Source organism: Xiphias gladius, chromosome 4, assembly GCF_016859285.1.
Source record: "Xiphias gladius isolate SHS-SW01 ecotype Sanya breed wild chromosome 4, ASM1685928v1, whole genome shotgun sequence".
In the NCBI taxonomy this organism is placed as follows: domain Eukaryota; kingdom Metazoa; phylum Chordata; class Actinopteri; order Istiophoriformes; family Xiphiidae; genus Xiphias; species Xiphias gladius.
Window position 1 is genome coordinate 13429787 of NC_053403.1, and position 23160 is coordinate 13452946.

General features: G+C 40.4%; 1 protein-coding gene across 11 annotated transcripts; it reads right to left on the reverse strand.

Annotated features, from left to right (window-relative positions):
* Positions 1-321: 321 nt before the first annotated feature.
* Positions 322-23095, reverse strand: flvcr2b (FLVCR heme transporter 2b). 11 transcript variants are annotated; one of them, XR_005707328.1, is made up of 12 exons: positions 22036-23095; positions 18440-18581; positions 14041-14181; positions 13000-13067; positions 12323-12426; positions 10582-10692; positions 8641-8746; positions 8145-8256; positions 7263-7310; positions 6553-6608; positions 4740-4881; positions 322-1064 (listed from the first exon to the last, which is right to left on the reverse strand). XR_005707328.1 is itself a non-coding variant. In XM_040125494.1 (10 exons), exons 1-10 carry the CDS (start codon positions 22621-22623, stop codon positions 999-1001), a joined length of 1494 nt encoding a protein of 497 aa, XP_039981428.1. In that variant the 5' UTR covers positions 22624-23095; the 3' UTR covers positions 322-998. The 11 variants fall into 11 exon arrangements, 6 of the variants coding, with proteins under 6 accessions (XP_039981428.1, XP_039981427.1, XP_039981426.1 ...); XR_005707329.1 differs by lacking the exon at positions 7263-7310; XR_005707327.1 differs by lacking the exons at positions 7263-7310; positions 22036-23095 and adding an exon at positions 19431-20695.
* Positions 23096-23160: the final 65 nt, after the last annotated feature.

Below are 23160 nucleotides of genomic sequence, written 5' to 3' on the forward strand. Positions count from 1 at the left end.
AAGCGTGACTTCATGCTGTGGTTACTGGAGCAAGATAACTGATAGCTGATTTGTCCTGCTGAAAGACAACAATGCATCTTTAAACATGCCGGACACTTTAATCAGTGGCATCTCTGCCTTGATAACAGAATTACAAAAGTATAATATTACTACAGTATGTCCTTGATCCTTGACTTGTATTGGGTGTGGTGGACCTGGGTTTACTGGGTTATGGTTTCACAATGCTCTCTGGCTTTTAATCACGTAGTTTTGCCATGAGACAAAATATAATGTAAAGCATGACACAAAAAAATGAAGATAAGAAACTTTATAAAACAGCTTTATTTCACGGTAAATAAGTAAACATGAATAGTCTTACAAATATTAGACAACCATGTGTTACCAATATTTTATCCCTTACTGTGGACTGCCATGGATTAGAGAGCCTTTAATATTCTGCTGTATAAATTATTTGTACCTCAAAGATTTTCTACAAAAATCACTCATAAAAATGTGGATATTGCATTCACATGGTCAACTGTTTACACAGTGACAAAATTAAGTGTCAATTCATTATGGTAAATGTCCTTATTGCTTATGTAATCAACTATACACTTTGAAAATACTGACAGGTAAAATTTTCAGGGCACAAACAAACATTTCACAGATTTGTCTTTTTGCAGATTTAATTTACAACTAAGTATAAAAAAATATTTCTAAACAGTGAATTTTTATGCTCAAAATTGTGCATTACATATCAGATTTAATTCAGCATTTTAGTAGTTTTTTTTAATAAATAATTAATACAACATTATACATCCAACTCTTCCTAGAAGGGAAGTGTGTCTAGAGACTTCCTGATTGTGCTGTTCTATGTCAGTACATTACACTGTAACAGGAAGGAGGTCATTGTGATTTTCAAGGCTGTTATGTTAGTATGTGTGTGTGTGTGTGTGTGTGTGTGTGTGTGTGTGTGTGTGTGTGTGTGTGTGTGTGTGTGTGTGTGTGTGTGTGTGAGTCTAAAACTGGGTTTCTTTGACGATAGAAGATGTCGCCTGGCTCCCATCGTGGCACTCGGAAGGTCCCTATCAATCAAGAGAGGCTCGTTAATTCAACAGTTTTATGGAGTTGACACAAAAGTTGCCTATTGTCTGTGTAGATTTTGGGTTGATTGGTGTAGCGCAATCCTAATGCGTATCTGAATTCAGCAAAAACAGTGACTTGGGAATTGAATTATAATGTTTTTCATATTATCTTACCTATACATAATACTTAGAGCACGTACCTTACACATTAGACTCTGCTTTTTCAGAATGTAGCTAATGGTGCTACAATCTGTGCAAAATACCTCTAATTTGAAGGATACATTCGTCACAAAGGACAAAAAACAGGACCAAAATGATCAAATTAAATGCTTCTTTAGTTAAAGTACAAGGTAAAATGACTACCTGTGTGTTATTTGAAATATGTTTTCATTGACTTTTTCACATTTATTCAGTTCTTCATGAAAAATGTGAAACATGTACAGTCCGGGCTGACATTATTGGCACCCCTGAATTTTAAGTAGAGAATTTTGAATATCTTCAGAAATAAATGCAAATTAACCAATTTTGTATTATCAGAATATTTAATAAATGTCCAAGGTTACTGAACAAAAGAAAATAAATTTAAAAAAAAACAAAACTTGCATAATAGTGAAATGATATAAACACAAAGTGTAGCCAAGAGACAATTATTGGCACCCTTCTATAATATTTGGTTGCAGAACCTTTGGCAACAATAACAGCCTCTAAACTTTTCTTGTAGCCATCTAGAAGCTTCTTGCACCTGTCTGCTGGGAGTTTCTGCCACTCTTCCATTGCTACGTGTTCGCGCTCTTTTAAGTTTGCAGGAGTCCTTTTTGCAATGGTAGGTTTAGGCTCTCTCCGAAGGTTTTCAATGGGATTTAGGTTAGGACTCACTGCTGGCCAGTTTAAAACAGTCCACCTTTTCCTTTTCAACTCTTCTGTGCCGCGAGATGTCTGCTTTGAGTCGCTGTCCTGCTGAAAGACCCACGACCTTCTCCTCAAACCTAGTTTGCTGACACTGGGTAACACTTTTCGCTCTGAAATGCCTCGGCAACCTTCTGATTTACTCATTCCTTTGATACATTCAACGCCTCTAGTACCAGAGGCAGCAAAGCAACACCACAGCATGATAGAACCTCCACCATGTTTTACTGTAGGTAGGGTGTTCCTTTCCTTATGGGCTTCATTTTGTCACCTATAAACAAACTGATTCACTGCGTTCCCAAAGAGCTTTACTTTGGTTTCATCTGTCAATAGATACATTATCCCAGAAAGACTGTGGCTTATCTATGAAAGTTTTTGCCAACATTACTCTTGCCTTTTTGTGCCTTTTTTAAAATATTGGTGTCCTCCTTGGCCTTCGCCCATGTAGCCCTGATTGGTTCAGTGTGTGGCTAATGCGACGGGCTGAAACCACCACTCCAGATTGCTCCAGGTCAGCCTGAAGCTCTTTAAATGTCTTGTATGGTGTTTTTCCACAATCTGTATCAACCTTCGCGGACTTCTCTCATTGAGTTTTTTCTTAGCACAACGTCCTGGAAGCATACTAACAGTTTTAAGACGGTGAAACTGTCGAACTGCTGAAACAGGGATTTCAAGATCTTTGCCAAGTGTGTTGTAGCCTTTGGAACTGTTCTGTTTTTTGATTATAGCATTTCTGATGATTTAGACAGCTCTCTTGTCTTCCCCATTGTGAAAAAGGAACTGGAAACAATCAGCCCCTTTTTATGCAGTAAAACCATCATTCATTGGTTAATTCAAGTCATGTGAACACCCTGAAAATTAGGCACAGGTGAGTTTTATTTGTTTTTTATTTGTTTGAGAAACTAATTTAAATTCCTCCAAAGGTTGCCAATAATTGTGTCAAGCGTATATCTTATGTCTGTATTTTTTATTTCACTACATTAAAAGCATTTTCTGAAGATATTCTAAATTCTGTACTTAAAATTCGGGGGTGCCAAAAATTACAACCAAGACTGTAACTGACAATCAGTGGTGGAAGAAGTCAAAAACTCCATTACAAGTCAAAGTCCTGTATTTGAAGTCTGTCTTAAGTAAAAATATTAGCTAAATGGACTTTAAGTAATTGAAAAAAAGTTATTATTGTTAGACAATTACTGATACTGATGCATCAATAATAGTATTTTATTGTTGTTGAGGATGAGCTAGTTTTAATACTAAAAAACAGTTAAGTAGTTTAGTTCAGTGATTCCCAACCTAAGGGTTGCGGCCCCTGCAAGGGCTCACAAGATAAATCTGAGGGGTCATGAGCGATTAATGGGAGAGGATGAAGAAAAAACAAACAAAAAAAACCTGCTACCAAAATTTACAAATATATTTGAGACTTTTCTCTAATCTTTGCTTTTTGTAAATGAATGGACAAGTTTACCTCTTTAGGCCTCAAGCAGTTGTTTAAATGAAAACATCTGAGAAGCTTATTGGGGGAAATGTCACTTTGGTCGAATTGCTAACAACTCGTAGACATCTGAAATGTGGGAGCTCCAACCAGACACTGTTTTTTGGTGAGGGGTCACAAGTCAAATAGGTTGGAAACCACTGGTTACCTCCACCAAGGAGGTTATGTTTGTTATGTTTGTTTGTCAACAGGATGACATAAAAACTACTGAAGCAATTTGCACCAAACTCGTTGGAGGGATGGGGTATGGGCCAGGGAAGAACCCATTAAATTTTGGGGCAGATCTGGATCATTTACTATAATTTGAATTTTTTTTTTCTCCATTCTAGTTTAATCTTTAACAATGCATTGCTTCATTTATTTTTTACTTGAGCTGTAAAGTAACTAGTAACCTTAGCTGCCAAATTATTGTAGTGAAGTAAAAAGTGCAACATTTCCCTCTGAAATGTAGTGGAGTAGAAGTATAAAGTAACATAAAATGGAAATACTCAAGCAAAGTACCTAAAAATTGTACTGTAAATACAGTACATGAGCAAATTTATTTAGTTACCTTCCACCACTGCTGACTACAAGCTACTTTAAAAGACACATAAAGCTCATCAACAGGCCTTTTTCCTAGCAGACTTTTCGGCTTGTTACAGTACGAAAAGCACAGTGTTACTCATTTACCACTAACTTTAACAATGACTGTGTGCCAGGAAGTCATGACAGCGAGTCAGCGTGCACAGCACCAGGGCCTTGACACCTGAGGCGACTAAATGGAATTCCACAATCACTGATTTTATTTTTTCTACCTGTGCTTTTCCTACTGTGACATGATAGGATGTCTTCTGTGGATACATTACAAAACAACATATAAACAGATAAGCACATAGTTTCATGAATTAAGCTGTAGATTCAAATAAGCTAAGGTTTTTAACACGTAAAAAAAATCTCTGTATAACAATAGAGATCTGAAAGTTTATGTAGGATTTACATTTATAGGGGGAGTTAAAATCTGTCAGTCATCAGCTATCCAAATAGTAAAGTAATTCCCTGGGAGATAGCAGCAGTCCAGGTACACTCCCATGTGAACGTGACATTTTTTTTTTAAATCATTATATTGTTATCATCCAAGACATATCAGGTGCATAGGTTGATTGTGTGAATATTATGCAGCGTGATCCTGACAATCTGAGAGACAGAAGAGGCAGGTTAAACAGTGGAGGGTGAAAAGGTGTGCAGCAGGTGTGGGTGATTATCAACAGCGTGTGCAGATTGCTTTGTGCTCATCCTACCTTTGTGCATCTGTGTGTTGAGCTAAGATTTGAGGAGATTTTTTTTTTTTTTTTTTTTTTTTAGGGTTATTGATCATTGAGTCTGCTGCCGGGAGATTAGCGCTGTGGCTCCGTAGTCTTGTCCCGACATCTGCTCCTCCGCCTAAAACAACAGCTACTGATCACTTCTCATTCAGTGTTTGTGGAGGCGTGAGTCTCCAGTCTGTGGTGAAGTTCGACAGAATCTGCTCTAACAGGCAGTTTTTTTAATTTCCCCAGTGAATTCGTGCTTGACTGAGTTCCCTCTTTTATGTTTGTAGTTTATAGGTGATTAAAGTTACTTAGATTATTCTTAAAACAATCCCAGTTTGGATGTTATGCTTAGTAGAACAGTTAAGCATTTTGGGAAATACGCTTCTTCGCTTTGTTTCTGAGAGTAATTGATAAGATTGATACTACTCTCATACCTGTCCACTCAATATAAGACTACAACCAGCACCTAGTTAGCTTAGCTCAGCTCCCAGCCAAGAAACAGTCTGGCACGCAACCCCCCACAACGATGGTGAATTGTTGTTTTTATACTTCAGTATTTGTGCAGATTAAACAAACAGGATATAGCATGTTAATAAGTGAGTTTTAGAAGTGCTGGTGGGTTGATTTTGCTAACTTCTGACAGAACCGGGCTAGCATTTTCCACCTCTGTCCAGTCTTTATGCTAAGCTAAGCTAACTGTCTCTTGGCTCAAGCTTCATATTTAATGGACAGATAAGAGAGCGGTACAGATCTTCTCATCCAACACTCCACAAGAAAGCGAATAAGCATATTTCTGAAAACTATTGCAGAAGTTTTGAGCATATCATGATCCCTGGCGTCTGTTCTTCATTATACGTTAGCATTAGATGTGCAGAATTTCACCACACAGCTTGGAGACCCACCCAGACATCACTAACAACGCTTCTGATTTGGTCCACAGTCCTGTCACCTCCTTCAGGCAGCGCTGTCTCAGTTGCTTTTATGTCACACTCAGACATTTTCTTAATTTTGCGCTTCATATTATTGCTTTTCTTTGAAGCAATTTCTTTCTTACTTTCTCACACTATCCACTCAAAGCAATGCTAGCAAACTGTTGCTAGTATCCAGACAAATTAATTACTTATATAAGTATATCTTATATTATTTAAATCCTTCAGAGGCGACATTCCTGTTTATGAAATTACTTCAAGTAGGTAAGTGGCAATATTTCTGAAACAGCAGATGGATGCTTTGTTTTACAACATGCAGACACCTGAGTAAGATGACAATGCCAGACGTGCAGCAGAGACAGTGTAGCAGTATCGGGCCATGTTCAACAATATTTTTTTGGTTAATTGGTACAGACATGCAGGGCTAAAGCAAAAACAAACACAATTGGGAGCCAAGGGTGAGTTATTTCTGCAGCAGCACAAGATGCGCATGTGATTTGACTGCATGCCATCCATTCTAATTTATGACAAGCAAACAAAAAGAGCACAGCCCTTTTTCACAGCAGACATTTTGAATGATCTTAGTAGAAAAAGCACAGGTGTTACTTATAATATTAATAATATCAATGATGGATCGGTTCAATTCGAGTGTCCATGAAGGTCATGATAGTTTCACAGAGAGCTAACATGCGTAATACCAGAACCCTGAAACTGCAATTGTGAGTTAATTTTATTCTTTACACCAGTGCTTTTCCCACTAGGACATGCCAAAGTGTTTTCCATGAAAAAAAGGCCTGTTCCACGTTACATGGCCACCACCTTTGCTCCTCTACTGTATATCCCCCAACAAAAACGCAAAGCCTGACACTTACTGCTGCTTTGGCCAACAGGTTTGCATTTTGTCTCCGCAGATTAGCCTTGATTAAGCCTGCGGAGAAATAAAGACACAGAACAGGTAAAGCCTGCATGAGACAAGGACACATAACTCTTCTATTGCAAAGAAAGAAAAATATATATATATATATAAATATTACCTTAAATGCATATGCAGATTAATGATATAGAAACAAAAATGTGGTTGAACGACATAATGTAATAATGTTTACTGTAGAGTAGATGGCTCCTTTGCACAGACACATTAAAATCCTAACAGTATTTCCCAAGACTGTTCGGCAACAAATCCAAATCTGAAACATAAAATCCAGTATGCCTAACTAGAGTCATGCTTCCTGACTGACCTTCAAACTTTGTATTTCACAATTATAAAAATAAAGGCTTGATTGCAATTTAATAATTAACCAAGTTCCACTTATAGAGAATGTTTCGCAACAAATTATAACCTTTGTAACTGAATAAACTACAGAGAGAGAGTGCTGTACTTGTGTTTTGATTGCACATTTATGCAGCTCAGCAGCTTAATATAAGAATTTATATCACAAACCAAAGAAGTGGGAGTTGATTTGTGATTTTCCACAACAGAGTACTTTTTCTTTTAAAACTGGCATGATGACCTCAGCAAGAAGTCCACACATGTGTCTACATGCTGAGTAAGTTACAAAAGAAAGTGAGTCAGTCTGCTGACCTTTGTGAGCAGAAAAAGTCTCATCAAGGAGTACTGGAGTTGTTTTTTCTAGTGTGGATAAAGTTTAGCACTTCAGTCGCAAATACACATTTAAAAAGTTATACACTGCTCATAAACCCTTCAATGGGCCATGCAAAAAGACCTTGGTGGCTTTTTATTGACTGAAGTCTCAACTGAGGCATGAAGTCTCTCCTTTAATACCTGAAAAGCAAGCGCTACTGTATGTACTGCATGTCATTATAGCTGTGCAGCATTCCTAAGTGTATGTTGATTACCTTCTAGGTGATGCAAACGTTTCCATTACTCAGTACATGGTCAACAAAAGGTTTACTGCTTCAGCCTCTGACCTGTTTTTCTAGAGACCCTCGGCTTACAGCTTTGTTTAATGAAAAACATTCACTTTCAGTGAGGAGGACAGAGGATGGAACAAGAAAATGCCTGCAGTTACACACTGTCTTTTCCCAAACTGCAGTTTTAAAACAGCAGAGAAATGTGTTTTTATCTAACCTTTTGAAAGAAATTAAAGAATTTCGAAGAACTCCAAACCCTGTGCTGCCCCGAAGGTTAAATAGCTTTCCTGTAAGCCATGACCTGTGACCATATTCTTTTCTGAGTATATGCAACAATAAAAAAACGTTTGACATTGTGCTAGAAATATTCTATCTGTATCATGACATTCAACTCTGAAACATTCCTTCAAGTTACACAGTAACTCTGATCTACATTCTTGAAATTAAACATTTTCCCACAGAAACATAAGTAAACTCATAACCGAAACCGTCACAATCAGAGTCAGTTCTTGTGCATTACCGTATGTGACATGAAATCATGAGCCTGTTATGATTTTATACAGCATATTTTTTGCAGTTAGAAAGGTCTTACCTGTCATTATTGTGCCGATTAGAAGAAAGACACAGAGGAAGATGTTTCCTGCCAGTGTGCCAAAGCTGTCTATGATCTTCCCCTGGCAGATGGTAAATATAATGCCAAACACCTGCACATGCAGAACATGTGATAGTTAGGAATAGAGCTTGGGAAGCCTGCAGTATTAAAGTGCCAGTACCTGCAATCAGCTGTCCAGGGTCCTGTTTAACAAAAGTGTTTTGTGAGCACTGCTTACATGTAGATTGCAAATGCGTAAATCTTGCAAGGCTCTCACATGCTCATACATTTGAGGTTGCAATTATGTTGCTGGTTTCGTCCCATGCTACGAATTGCGACGTTTGCATGTAGCAAGTTTGGTGAGAATTTTCCTGGTGAAAATAAGTGTAACCGGCAAAAACACAAACATTTGTTTTTGTGCCGTCTAATTCACTGTTAGTCTGGCTTTTCCTGCACAGTTATGCTGAGAATGACCCTTCATGTCACTGAGCCGTACTTGTGCCGAACAGTTGAGTAGCCCAGAGGAGGTTCCCTCTGACTCTGGGTAGGTCAGCTCGACTGCAAACTCAAAGCCCAGCGGCAGGTAGCCCGTCATGAAGAACCTGGACACACACACACACACAGGAGCACAGAGGCACACAGGAATTGCAGTTGTTTACCATATAGTATCACAAGTTCAGAGTTTATCTTGCTCTCAATGTTATGACGCTGAGGCTTTTTTTTGACTACAGCAATAACTGCTCCTTTTTCTGCTATTACCACAAAATGTCTGGTCCTAATTTGATCTAAACTTGAATATTACAACCTGTATTTTGCACGTATAGGATTATAGCACACAAGCCCCAGTGATGTGTTTTTTTTTTGCCACTCCCTCTTCACAAGAGGATGAAAACTGTGAACCGTCTGAATGTCAGTGTCCTCCCAGGAGTTTAAGACTAATGCCTTTGTCTATAGCTTAATGGTACAGAGGAAGAACAGGTTTTGAAAGCATTCCATTGACATCAGTTCATTTTCTCGCTCGAAAGCAGAAAGTTGTCTTTCCACTGAAGTGACAACAAGTGAAACTCAAGTACAAGGTTCTGACAAGGCAACAGCCGCGAAACACATCATCCTGAGTCAGTGCAAACTGTATTTCCAGAAATCTTTCACGTGTGCTTCTTTTGCTTATAAATACGCCTCAATAACAAGAACGTAAAGCAGCAGATGTGATGCCTTTAGCTGTTGTTGCTTTTTCTTTACATGTGATACTTCATGTTCATCAAGAGTTTTGTTTAGGAAACAGCAATACATAGAGAAATATAAATTCTTAGAACAGAAGCTCTTGGATACTAAAACAGGGAAAAACAAGAAAAATACATGGGGCAATGGTTTTACACATTGGAAAAGAAGCTAAAGAAATGCTAACTTCGAAGCTATCTGGAGCGCATTTAGTCTCCATTGACAAATCAAGCTTTCTGTCAATTATTTGAGAACTGAGCCTGAGTCATATGAATTTTAAACACTGTCTGGCATGCATGTGAGCGTGTGTACCTTCACAGAAAGGGCGAGCCCAATCTGCCCCCACATAAAGATTTAAACTGTGTCATTTTTAAAATCCATAGTGGCTACACAACCTTTATTTTTATGTGCTGCACCCACATCCCTGTTGAATGTGTTTTAACTGTCCCTTTTTGTTTGTTGTGAACATAAAGTATGTTTCCCAGACTCCCTGGAAAGCAGTTATGATAGATCATGTGGATTTTCCTGGTGGCATTAAGTAAATTACATTGAATTAAAGTTACTGTTTAAGAGGATTCCACACAACTGTGGCCTCTAGCCATACGTTTTTCTCTTCTCTCGTACAGGGGGCTGTATTATTTCTGCACTTTATATCCTGAGTTTGGATACTAGGTCAGTGTGTACAAAGGCAAATCTTTACCTTAGGTCCTACTGTGTATGTGTGACTGCTTATCAACTGCTAAATACACACACCGTAAATTATTGTTGCAATTGTCAACAGAAGTATTGTACTCTGAGAAATTAACATAACAGGCTTCATGCCATGGAAAAAAAATTCACTGGGACAGGGTTGCGCAAAGTTTTCTGCAGGTTTCCATCAATTATTCAGATTATTTTTGAAAAAATCACTTAGAGTGGAGGAGACAGCCTCTGTGTAAGGAACGTGCAGATAGTTAGAGATTAAAATATCATATTACTGAGCCCACTCCATCTTGCTACCTTAGGATATAATCCGTCTTGGAAAAGAGTATTTTAGGTGGTTTGGTAGCAAAGAAATTTCTAGACACCTATCATTTCAGTTTTCTGTCCCTTGGCTGAAATAATTAAGTGTATTATGATTTGAGTATCATACACATGAGGAAAAACATTAAAAATAAATAAATCCTTCAATAATATGACTTCTATACCAAAGAGAAAGAAGGAATGAATGAAAGAATACCCAAGAGCTCCAGCGGTGATGAACACCACCCAGAGGTGTCCCAAATTCAGTGTAGCAGCATAGACGATCATCCCCACCAGAGACATGAAGTAGACTGCGAGGGTAGTCTGCCTGGAGAACACAAGAGAAATATGCGACACTGAGCACTATAATTATCCTTATCATGATGAATTGCTGCATTTTCAAGTAGATAAGCTCTTCATGTTACAGTGGGCGCTGTAGGAGACCACAGTAGCTTCTCAAGTGATTTCAAAATGTATCAGGATTAAAAGCAGTAATGGTAAATGGACCGCACTTACATAGCGCTTTTTCTAGTCTTATTGACCACTCAAAGCGCTTTACACCACTGCCCCATTCACCCATTCACACACATTCATTCAGCGCTCTTTTCTATACATACGGCGCTTTCTACGCTAATGCACACACACGCGCACACTCACACACAGATGATACATCGGAGGTAATTTGGGGTTCAGTATGTTGCCCAGGGACACTTCGACATGCGGACTGGAGGAGCTGGGGATCGAACCACTGGCCTTCGGTTAGTGGACGACCCCCCTCTAACTCCACAGCCGCAGTCGGATATAATATTACAGAGAGCTTTAAAGTTTAAAGGGTTCCCTGCGGAATTTTTGACCACTGGCAGATGTATGGAGCTACGTTTTTTATGAGTGGGTCCCCGCTTTCTTTGTTTTGGTGACTGCACACGAGGACAGAAAATGGTCACTGGTCTCATACTATTCCACTTATCAACAGGTGGCATCGATGAGCCAAGAAACGCGGCAATGCTGAAACAAACAAAGCCAGTGAGAAAGAGGAAGACTGATAGCAAGTAAATATGGACGTATACAATACAGGTTTCAAAATAATAATTAAAAAAAAACAGAAAAAAACACCATTGCAAATGTATTGTGAGAAAGAAACTGTATTAAACACATCTGTTAGACCACAAGGGTTAACACAATGCGTTATTATGATTAATACTGAATAAAAACATTGATGTTTTTTTTGTTTGCAAGAAAACTTTACCTTTAAAAATCACTACCTAGCTACTGGTACACGTTGAATTATTTTTATATGAGACATGTTTGCAGCGAAAACAGAAAAAACGGTCACAAAAACAAAATTTCGTACATTTTGAAACAAGTATTGTCTACAGTGACAATGAGACAGCTGAAACTGCAGTCTGCAGAGTATGTGAGAATGGGCAATCAGACTACAATGTGTGGGCCTGAACGTGTCCCTGCATGTATGCCACAAACACGGCCCGCATTCCCCCATTTGCAGGACAAAAGTCTTGTAAATAAGATAAAGGGGGGTGGACCGAAGACCCCCATAGGGTGGACACTGCTGTTACTACACAGCCAGAGGGCCCATGAGGCGGGAGCCCGAGGTCAGAGCGGTCGCTGTTAGAGCAGCATGCTGCACCTGGATATACAGACACAGAGCCGCAACAGCCAACACATAAACACCAGAGAGGATCTGCAGTGAGATGAGAATGGGAATGACAATAAACAGGAAAGAGCAGGGCTCATAGATGCTTAATGACGGATAAATAGAGGCAAAAAAAGTGGAGTCATAAACTTTTGATTGTCCATCAATAAGTCACAATATATTCTTTTTATCTTCAATTTTCCACCCTTTCTCCCCCCTTTACTTCTTTTCATCCCCAACACTTGAGAGAAAACACTTCTTCGTAAGGACAAAATGCTGCTCTTTCCCTTTCGAACATTTGCCTTACTTGTAGGTTTTAGTTCGGTCCAACCAAACGCCACAGATCAGGGAGCCGACCATCCCCGCAATGACAATGGTAAGGCCGATCCTGCCAGCATTCACCTCTTCTCCCTAACAGATCAAAGAAGACAGGGCATAGGTCAGGGACCGTATGGCCTTATATACCGAGGAAAGGTAAGGCAGTTTCAGATAAAGCAGACACCATTTCACACGGGGGAACTGAGGTGCTAATGGACAGTAAAATTAAAATGAAAAGCTTCAGAAGGAAACAATATTACATAAAATTATACACATAATCTTAGCAGCAGCCCGTTGTGATACCTACATTGTTTCAATCTGTTTTTCTTTATGAAATTCTGCAATTCATATGGCTGTTACTACTACTAGTACAGAAACTCAGGAGCAAAAAAGTCTTTTTTAGTGCCAATAAATCAATGCTGTGTCAAGAGAAAAGTGGATTTAGTACCACAGCACAGTTTATTCATGCCATGTTACATTATTTCTGGGCATTAAAGGTTCCAGTTGAAGCTGCCAATGTGTGAATATAAATGTAAAAGCTGAATCAACTTTTCAGTTCCTGAAATGGCAAATTATAGGATGTGCAACAAGAGTTTTGGGCAATATGAATGACTGGAGGTGAACACAAAGGAAACACTGGAGCAAAACGCTGTTGTCGTTACTTACAGGGTAATGCTCGATGATCATGCGGTTCAGCAGGGTGCCAACAGCATAGAAACAACCTACATTCAGACCTGTAGGTTTGGAAACAATGTCAATAGAAGTCTGCACACCACAAACCACAGGACAAAAATGTTTTTCAGGAAACCTTTCACAACGTTAGGGAAGCAGTGAGCTAACTTCCTTGGCCGAATTATGAAATATGATAACATGGGCGATGGAAGGATTTGCTTTTCACTTGTGTCTAATGGACCTAATCAAGCTGGTTTCCAAAAAAGAGAAAGAGGATTTCTATAAAAGGATATGTAGCACTAAGTGTTTTTTTTTAACAAAGTTTTAAAAAAAGTCATTAACTTGGAAATAAATTAAACATGAAAAAGACCATTAACACAATTTCTGTATAATTGTTAAGATAATGAATCGAGTAAGAATGCAAAATGGATAAATAACAATCAATACACATTTTAATTCCATACTATTAGCATATATTCCTGTGTCAGAAAGAGTCTAGTCCTTGGATGTAACTGGACACTCAGGACCAGCAGCCACAGCTCAGTTGAACTGAAAGGGACAGGTGGAGCTGCAGCCTGCAGGACAGAGTGGGACAGTCACAGGTAAAAAATCTGAGACTCAAGTGAACTCTGCATAGGTGTCTGGCAACCCAAAGACCATATGCGCGAAGACAGAGGGACAACACGCAAAACACTAATAGTCGCGTGAGCTACGTCACATGAAAAACGCATTAATGTCAAAGGAGGTTAAAGTTAGAGAGGGTTGCTATGACTTGACAAACTTGACAGACTAATTTCATATCCCAGAGTCCTTTCACTTCATAAAATGTATTGCTCCTTGTTAAACATTGTCAGTCTATAAACAAACTTTGAACCCCCACGGGACACATACGCTTTCATATCCTTGGGCATTTGAATAATTAAGGACTCGTGTTCAGCTCACATTTATGAGCTTTAATGACAATATAAGCCTGACGACACTGATGCTATAACTATAAACAAACAACAGTTACTGAGGAGACTGGTGATGACTGACCGTAAGTGACGATGAGGAGGATGAAGGGCCTGTTGCGGAGCAGCCTACGGATGGAGGCCGTGTAGGAGTACTGCTCTGGTGGGATGCTCCGAGCCGTGGCCTGGGCCTGAGTCGGAGGAAGTTTCGGGCGCTCCTGGAAGACTGACATATGGAGAGACAATATCAAACACAAATAACAGCGGCGGTAAACTCCACACTGGCAAATATAGATTCAAATGCCAGTTACAGGTGATCAGGGAGATTCAGCCATGAGCCCACATACGCTTCATGTACTGTATGTGGTATGAGTCTGTTAGCATTTTGGTGACCTATTAAGACTTGTTAACCTCTGCAGTTATGTGGCACGTTCATCATTGTGCTAATAAGCACTGTCCAATCCTACAGAGCTGTAATTGAAACTATAGGCAACACTGCAGTGTTTACAAAGATACAAACACAAGTCTTGCCGAAATGCAGGAATGTGCAGAAGATGACGTACAGTAATGTAACCAGAAGTGTCATATGGCTTAATTGACAAACTGGAACAGGAAGATAAAAAATTACTATATGTGATATTGTAAAAACAATGTAAAAAAATATTTTTTTGCTTTGAAGCTGGGGACATTTGGGGTTTGAACGGAAAAAAAACTAGAAGCTTATTGTTAGAAATTACGTTTCTCCGCTTTCCACAAGCAAACAGGGCTGCAAACTTCCAAAATGTCTACCACTTAAACGAGCTGTCTGTCTTTTGTGTAAAGCACTGTCCTGAACAACTGCAAAGATTTCATGTGGAACGGGACATATTCAGACACAGTTGGACAGGTCCAAACACATACAGTGGCATGTAGATAGCCTCCTAGTCTTCCGCTGAGCGTTTCTCAGGCTGAAGGACAGTCAGCCAGCCACTGTCACCTTTCGGGGCGATAAACGTGACATGACCTGTTTCAGTTGTTCTTGCTGGCTGAAAGCACGTGCCCTCGGGCCTCATGGAGGAACACAGATGTCTGCCTTTGTGGTTCATGGAGCCGAGCCAGCCTTTTATCCTCCCAGTCAATCTGACCTGAGCATTTGTGTAAGGAAAACAGTTCTCACAAACTCTTCTTAACTAGCCTGCTCTTTGATGGAGCTGCTCTACAAGTGGAAGTGAACTCATTTAAACTGTAACATGATCTCAGCTGCATTGTACTGCATGTGCGGTTATTGTTATCCAAGGGGAATTCAAAGTGTTATTCAAATAGCTTCTGGCGTGCTCATACTAATTACATGTAAATGTTTAAAAACTGGTTTGTGCATGCTAATTTTCCTTTAGGACTCGATGAATCCTCTCCTTTGCTCAACCAAACCTACTCCTATTATGTCTGAATGCAGACTGTCTCTGTGGTTAACTCTGTCTGTCAGTTCTTTTAGAGGAAGGCAGCAGCCAAACCTCTTCTCTCGCCCTTCTTTGCACACAGTTTATGCAAATCTCTGAATCCTTGGACTTTGTCTGCCCTGCTGACTAACAGAACTGTTGCAGGGCTACAGATGGCCCAGCCAGCAGGACAACTCTCACACATGGCATCTTGCATGTATGTGTGAGGGTGTGCTGTGTGTGTGTGTGTGTGTGTGTGTGTGTGTGTTTGTGTGTCTGTGACTATATGTGTCAAATCATGAAACTACCGGGGCCAACTGGTGTGAATTATCTCGCTGGAGTAATCAAGAGCAGCACAAGTCACATTCCTTTCTCGGTACCATCCATCACCTGACCAAACGGGAAGGAAAGTCTGTACGTGACCTGATGAATCTTTAGATAGCAAAAGCTTTGTCTACAGAGCGACAGTATGCGATGTGGGTGGATTACGAATTTTTATGCTTTATCTATAGTTTAGCGATCTTCCAAGTGCACTGTTACTGTTTATATGAAATAAAATAATAATAGTAATATAAAATCAGTGGTTCCAAACATTGGGGCTGGAACTGCCAGAAGGGGATAAATATAAAAGTTTGCAAGATCATAACCAGGGTAGAAAATAAGAACAATCTAATTTTTGCAACAATACATTTGGCTTGATGTTTTTAAGGGATTTTTCAAATCTTTTCTTTTTTTCTCGTGCAATACCGTATAATTTTACCTCTTCGGGCCCTTAAAAATTATTGCAATGAGGCTAGCTGTTTCCCCCCGTTTCCAATCTTTATGCTAAGCTAAGCTAACCGTCTTCTGGCTATAGCTTCATGTTCAGTGTACAGACATGAGAGTGGCATCGACCTTCTCGTGTTACGCTCAGCAAGAACACAAATAGGTTCACTTCCCAAAATACCGAACTACACCTTTAAGGGGTCAGGAGCAAAAAAGGTTTGAAACCACCGGAATAAATTATGAACCAGGTTCATAAAGGTAATCATGTCAGATTCAAAAATGCACAGGGCACGCTGTCCAGCTGCTCACGTGAGCCGAGAATGAGCTGAAGTCTGCATTTCAAGGTGCACTTTCAACAACGGGAGACTATAGCCGAAATACAACAGTGACAGTTTAGTCAGTCTGAATGCTGTGCGTGGTACTACTATGGAGTGCCTTCACAAGCATCCTTTTGTGTTTCTGAACGCTTACGAGTGCCCTCGCCCTCCCCCTAACATGGCAGGACAACAGCTTTTTCATGCGACTTGTTCCTCTTTCCCAACTACACATTCCATTGTTCTCTATACAGGAATACTACTACATACTAACAGCATCACTCACTGTCTACTGTAGTCTGACCAACCGCTGTTATCGATCTACCTCCTCCTTAAATGACGCAGCATCTGAATGTAGTTTTCTCAGTGATAAAAATAGACAGAAAAATCTGTGTAATTGCAACATGCGAGGTGCTAAAAGTGCAATTACAAATATAAACTCTGACATAATATATAAGGGAATTATGGGAAAAAGACAAAGGCGGTCAAAATGCTTGGCTGGCAGATATAAAGCAGACTACAACAAAGCATTTTTTCTGACAGTTCATATCCTGTTTGTCATGTGAAGTCAAGCTACTTCCTTCTATCAGAAAATGCTAAGTCCTTTTGTTACCATAGGTCCTCTATTTTTGATATATCTTTAACTAACATTTAATTTATAAAACAATACTGATGATTTTAGTATGCGGGAGCTCTCTTCTACATTTGTACCCATTCCCGTGACATTTCTCCTGACCTTACTTGTACCACAATAGTATCTGTTGTGTCTCCCCTTCAGGAAGGGTTTTGTGTTGTCGCAAACATGCAGGACAGCACTTTTCTTATCAACTGAATGGTGCTTCTTTTTCAGAGAGTAAGTCTGCTGTTTAGTAAAACCATCATGAGGTAGATCCACTGAACAGAGGAAACCCCAATGGCCTGGCTGAAAAAGATACAGACAAAAGGCATATAAAGGTCCGAGTATAATGAGGGAAGTCTAAAATGTGGGGAAGTTCAAAAGCTTAGGGAATGAGGTGAAGACATCTTTGATTTCATTCATTTCAGTCACTTGACTTCTTCACCTCTTTTTCATTCACAGAAAATCATTGACTACACGGTACAGTGAATCAGTTTTGATTTAATCTGCATTTTATGTAAATTCAAAAACTGACGAAACTGCAAAAAGCACATCACCCTTTGTGGCGTCTAGTCATGCTGAAATTTTTTGGTCTAATCTGCAGAGGTTCCTTGGAGATACTGTATCTGTCACCACTCCAATATGAGGTAAGTGGAGTTTCTTTTGTGCTGCAAAAAGCACTGAGAAATTACATTTGAAATACTGAAGAACTGTTTTCATTGGAACGACTTTCTATTGAAGAAATAGTCCAAGTGAGAATTTTAAAATGTATTTTTTCAGTACTCTGAGCCGCACAAACCAAATATATTCACTTCCATTGTATTGGGGCAGCTGGACATGTTTCATTGATGCATGTCTCAAAACTTTGACAAATAAAAACCAAAAGTATCTTAACAGCTTCATACCACTAGAAGTAAGAGAGAAAATCATGGGCAGATCAACCTCCTTGGTCAGTTTCACTATTTCCGAATGTACACTGAAACCAATCAGTACTCTAAAGTTTATTAATCATTAGTCATTTGACAGAAAATAATGATAATTGATCAATCATTTAAGTCATTTTTTAAGCAAAAATACCAAAAATCCACAGGTACCAGCATCTCAAACGTGAATATTTGCTAGTATCCCTAGTTTTCTATGATAGTAAACTCAGCATCTTTGTATTTTTGACTGTTGGTCAGACTTGGTCTTCAGGAAAGAATGATGGGCATTTTAGACTAAATCAAACAATCAGTTGTTGAAGAGAATAACTGTCAGACGTATTGATAGTGAAAATAATTGGCAGTTTCAGCCTTACATTACTTACAGCCCTGGAGAAAATACTTGTTTTGTAATTGGGGTGGATTGACCCTTTATGTGCTATATTCCTCTTACCAAAGACAACAAGGACGAAGAGTAAGGTAGCCACTCCTGCTGTGATGTAGAACATTATGCTGATGTGGTGAGCCAGCTCATCCATGTCGTCCACATTAGGCACCAGGATCGGAGGCACAAGGAACCCGATGGCAATACCCAGCTGTGAGACAATGCACACATATAACACAAGTTGAGGAAAGAACTCAAGTGAGTTGAGTAAAACAAAACTCAGAAGTGAACACATCAACAGCTACATTATTGTTTTTTAAGTAACATCAAATAACGGTGGCTTAAAAAAAATTCTGCTTTAAACCCCAGGGTTGCTGTTGATGTTCTAAATCTCATACATACTTGACTAAATGGCACCACAGCATGTGTATTCAGAAGCCATTATTGCTTGTTTGACACATGTTAAAGTGCATATTATAGTGATTTAATATTTACTATTCACCATTATTAGTTTGCTACTGGTTTGAATGTGAATTTGACATATAACTTTAAGACCCTTTAAAGGCAGATGGGAAGAGCAGAGATCTCGATTGTTAAACTTCAATAATTAAAATAAATTATTTAAAATGAATCTCAATCATTAACTTTTTATTTTTTTATTTCTAATTATTTCAAGCAAATTCTACTACAATATTTCTTATCTGAAACTTGCATATGCAGTTCAGTGAAACATACCAAAGACGAAACCAACTCTGGTAACCATGTTATTATCATCATTCATGTAATCTGACTAATTCAACACAGAATTTCAAGACTGGTACCGAATGTTTTAACATTTAAACCTGTAAACAGACCGAGCATGAAGAGAAGGTTTCAGCAAACAGTTAACATAACTCTCTCAGGCCTCTCACGCTGAGACACTAGAAGTCCTATGTGATTCTGGCATCCAGTGCAGCCCTGCATAATCTACAGACAGCTGTCAGACAGTGCATGCCTCTCTATGTGTCGCCAGCTGCAGAAGCAGAAATTAAATGATGATTATTTAGATATTCAGACCAACCTGGTTTCCCAGAACTCCTATGGAACAGGCAGTGGAAACCTCTGTCTCTCCAAACCACACTGAGGCAAGGTAAGAGGGAATTCCTAGGACAAACACAGTGGCTACTGAGCACACAAACTGGCCAAAAAAGGTGATGGGGAAGAGATTGGGACTGGCACTACCAATTTTTATCCACGCGCCAATGCAGTTAAAGGCTGAACCAACGAGGACGACATCTCGGATGCCCCTGTTGTCCAGAAGCCACAGGACGGGCAGGATAAGCGGTATATATGTGAGCAGATATATCATAGACAACCAGTCGATGGCCAGAGAGTCTATGTTGTAAAAGCGCATGAAAATGTTGCTAATAATGCCATACTGGAGCCACATGAAGGCATTGCTGGCGGAGACGGCACTGAAGAGAAACAGCATGAACCAACGACGATGGTAAAGTTTGGTCTCAGGCTTCAGGACCAGCTCTTCACGGTCACCTTGGAAAGCCTCAGCGTCTAACCGGGAACCAATGGAGATGGCTCTGCCTAAAGGTCCTGGACTCCACTGCAGCGAAGCGAGGCCTGGAGCGAGATTCTTTGCAGCCTTGGACCGCGGCCATTTTTCACCACTGAGCTCAGAATTTGCACGGTTGCCTTTCAAAGTATTGTTTTGTGGCATGTCCACTGTCCTTAAGCGGGCCCCTGGAACGTGAGGCGTGAGAGGTCTTAAGATTTCGGAGCTCGTGTCCTAACAGCTTGCCGTCCTGTATGCAAACTGCTTGTTGTAGAAGGATGCCAGAGAGAGTGAGCCCAGCTGGAGTTACTTATGCTTTCACTAGTGTCCTCAGTCCATTCACAACTCAGTACATGTGATGGCATTGAGCCTCTATACCACACGTCCACATATTTATTAGCTTCAGTCCTGTCATGTGATGTTAACATAGGAAATCATCCAATTCCATTGAAACCACTCCCACCAACTAGGACCGTGTATTACCTCTTTAGTTAACTGTCTAAATAGCTGTGACCCCGGGAGACTAAAACAGACCTATTTCTCTGTTGAACTTTAATTAAATCTGTTTTGAAAGCTAACTCATTTGAATGTGAGGAAGATTCGGAGTTACTGTAAAAGGTTAATGAGTCCAAGTCTTTGTTATGGTTTACCTACGGATCTCTGTACTGTTAAGGATGATACAAAAAGTATTCCTTTCCTATCGTCATTTGTTATATATGCTGTTTAAAATGTACGTTTTACCAAAGAGTTTGTTCTACTGTGGTTGATAAAATTATAACTTTTTAGGGTCAACAGTGCTTGAAACTAGCTACTATCCCAGCCTTTGAAGACACTATGAAAGAGAGGACATGGATGCGGCAATAAAGCCTTTGACGGGATGCCTTTGAGACATGGCTTGGACTTACATTCCTTTTTGTAGAAGGGTGTGAGATGATGAAAAGTGCTGATATAAATGCAACCTGGATGCTATAAAATAATCGATGCCACAACCACACTGAGGCCCAATCTGTCTGTAAGTCTGTAAGAGTTGTCCGTCACACAGTTCCGGCACAAATGAGGGAAAAATGCTTCTGACGTTGAGAAAATAAACTCTGATATCTCCAAAGAAATTGCTCTGAGCCAGTGTCAATAGGAGTAGTGTAAAGGATGGTTTGAATAGTGTTAAATCTGATCATTGTACTTCTGTCTGCTAATTTGGTTGCTCGTGTGGATTTTAAAATGTGCTGCGGCTCTCCATTTAGATAAAGAGATTCCAAAAGCAACAAACTGACATTTTTATGTGTGTGTTTGTGTGTGTGTATGTGTGTGTGTGTGTGTGTGTGTACATTTCTGTGAAAGTAAAATGAGAAAGACAGTGTAGGGGAGTTTGTGTATTGTTTATGTGAAGTGACCATCACAAATCACAGTCGGAGAATTTTGTGGAGAAAAAAAAAAACCCAAAAACAACTTTCATGGGTAATATCCCACAGTACTGCATGTTTATCATGTAGTTAATGGTCGACTCCTTTCAAAACAATGTCATTCTGAATGTATGGTTAAGAAATTAAATAAAACCACGCTTGCCTAACAAACTATTCAATGGCTACTCACTAGTCTTTGAACAGACTTTATAATTCTGCCCTTTGTTCATCTGTCTATCTATCTATCTATCACATAGTGCATCAGTACATGAAGACTTATTAGGCATGCCTTTTTTTTTTTAAATGTAATCTATCCAATTCTTTTTTAGGTGTTACGTGGGCCAGGGTCAACATCTGCGGAATAGCAGATGTCCGCCAGAATCCGTTCACAGCTTCAAGAGAGACTTTCTCGGTGGCGACTGCGGTCACAGGAGTAAATTTACGTCTCGTCTCGCATGCTGTAGCTGGTTGACTGTGCGTTGCCCCCGTTCATCCACTCACACTCTCAGCGAACAATGTTGCGCCTTGGAAGCACGAGGGTTGCGCTGTGGCCACCTGTACGTGCGTAATTACGCAAACGTGCCAAATAGATTTAGGAATGTCCAGGTGATGAGTGGCTAGTGGAGCTGTTCCTTATAGTTTAAATAAGTGACCAAGTAGGGGAGGATCTGACTTGACCTAGTTTCTGACTAGAGGACAATCATTGCTTCGCAGCCTACCTGATTCCCGAAGACTCCAATTGAGCAGGCGGTGGACACCTCCTCTGAACCAAACCACACCGACGCGATTCTCGACGGCATCCCGAGGATGAACACCTGAGCAAACGAGCAGGAGAACTGCCCCAGAAAGGTGACGGCGAACAGGTTGGGTCTGACGCTGGCCACTTTGATCCACGTCCCGGCACAGTTGAGCGCGGTGGCCACCAGCGCGATGACCCGGAGCCCCTTCTTGTCCAGCAGCCAGGTCACCGGGAAGATGAAGGGGATGTATGTCAGCATGTAGATCATGGACATCCAGTCTATGGTGAAGGCGTCCACGTTGTAGAACTTCATGAAAATGTTGCTGATGATGCCGTACTGTATCCACTGGAAGGAGTTGCACAGTGAATACGAGCTGAACAGGAGGACAATCATCCAGCGCCGTTTGTACAGGCCGGTGGGTGGCAGCGCTTCCTGGCCGCCCCGCCGACAGGGATCGTCGGCGCCTCGCGCCGCGTCACCCGCCTCCAGCTGGGCATGGTTCTCCAAGTCCGCTTTAGTCGGATCCTCGTTCAGTTTGGTATCTTCTGCCGCGTGTTTGTCGCTCATATTAAACCAGTCTCTTCCGTATACTCATTGAGTGCAAAGTTTACACCTAACTGCTGTGGGTTAAGGCTCGGCAAACGAGGCTGCGATACGCCCAGTGTCATTGGGTGAGCATTCAACGCTTCCCCTGAAGTGTCACGTTAAGGACCGACAGGCCTAGAACTTCATGTTTCCACCTAAGAGGGGAAGTTCAGCTCCAACGTTATGTGTCAGATCTCCAGTCTATCGATCTGAACAGTTAACGAGCGGGTGGTGAAGGCTCTAGTTTGTGCGGCACTGTCGGATCCATGTCCTCCCCGGGCTGAAGTGAGTCTCGAAGTCGAACTTGCGCCTAAAGCCCGTGTAGTTGAACTAACTTGGGCTGTCGGATCGTGTTATGAGTGGACGTGATCCCTTCGGGTCGAGTTGACCGAGTGTTAACACGTGTGCGGAGCGCCCGCTGTGACCCTCCACCCGGACCTGAATCCCGCTTTGGGTTCTTGAAACAAGTCGAACAACACAGGCACAAGGGCGGAGTTTAATGGACTGTTCTCTGTGGGG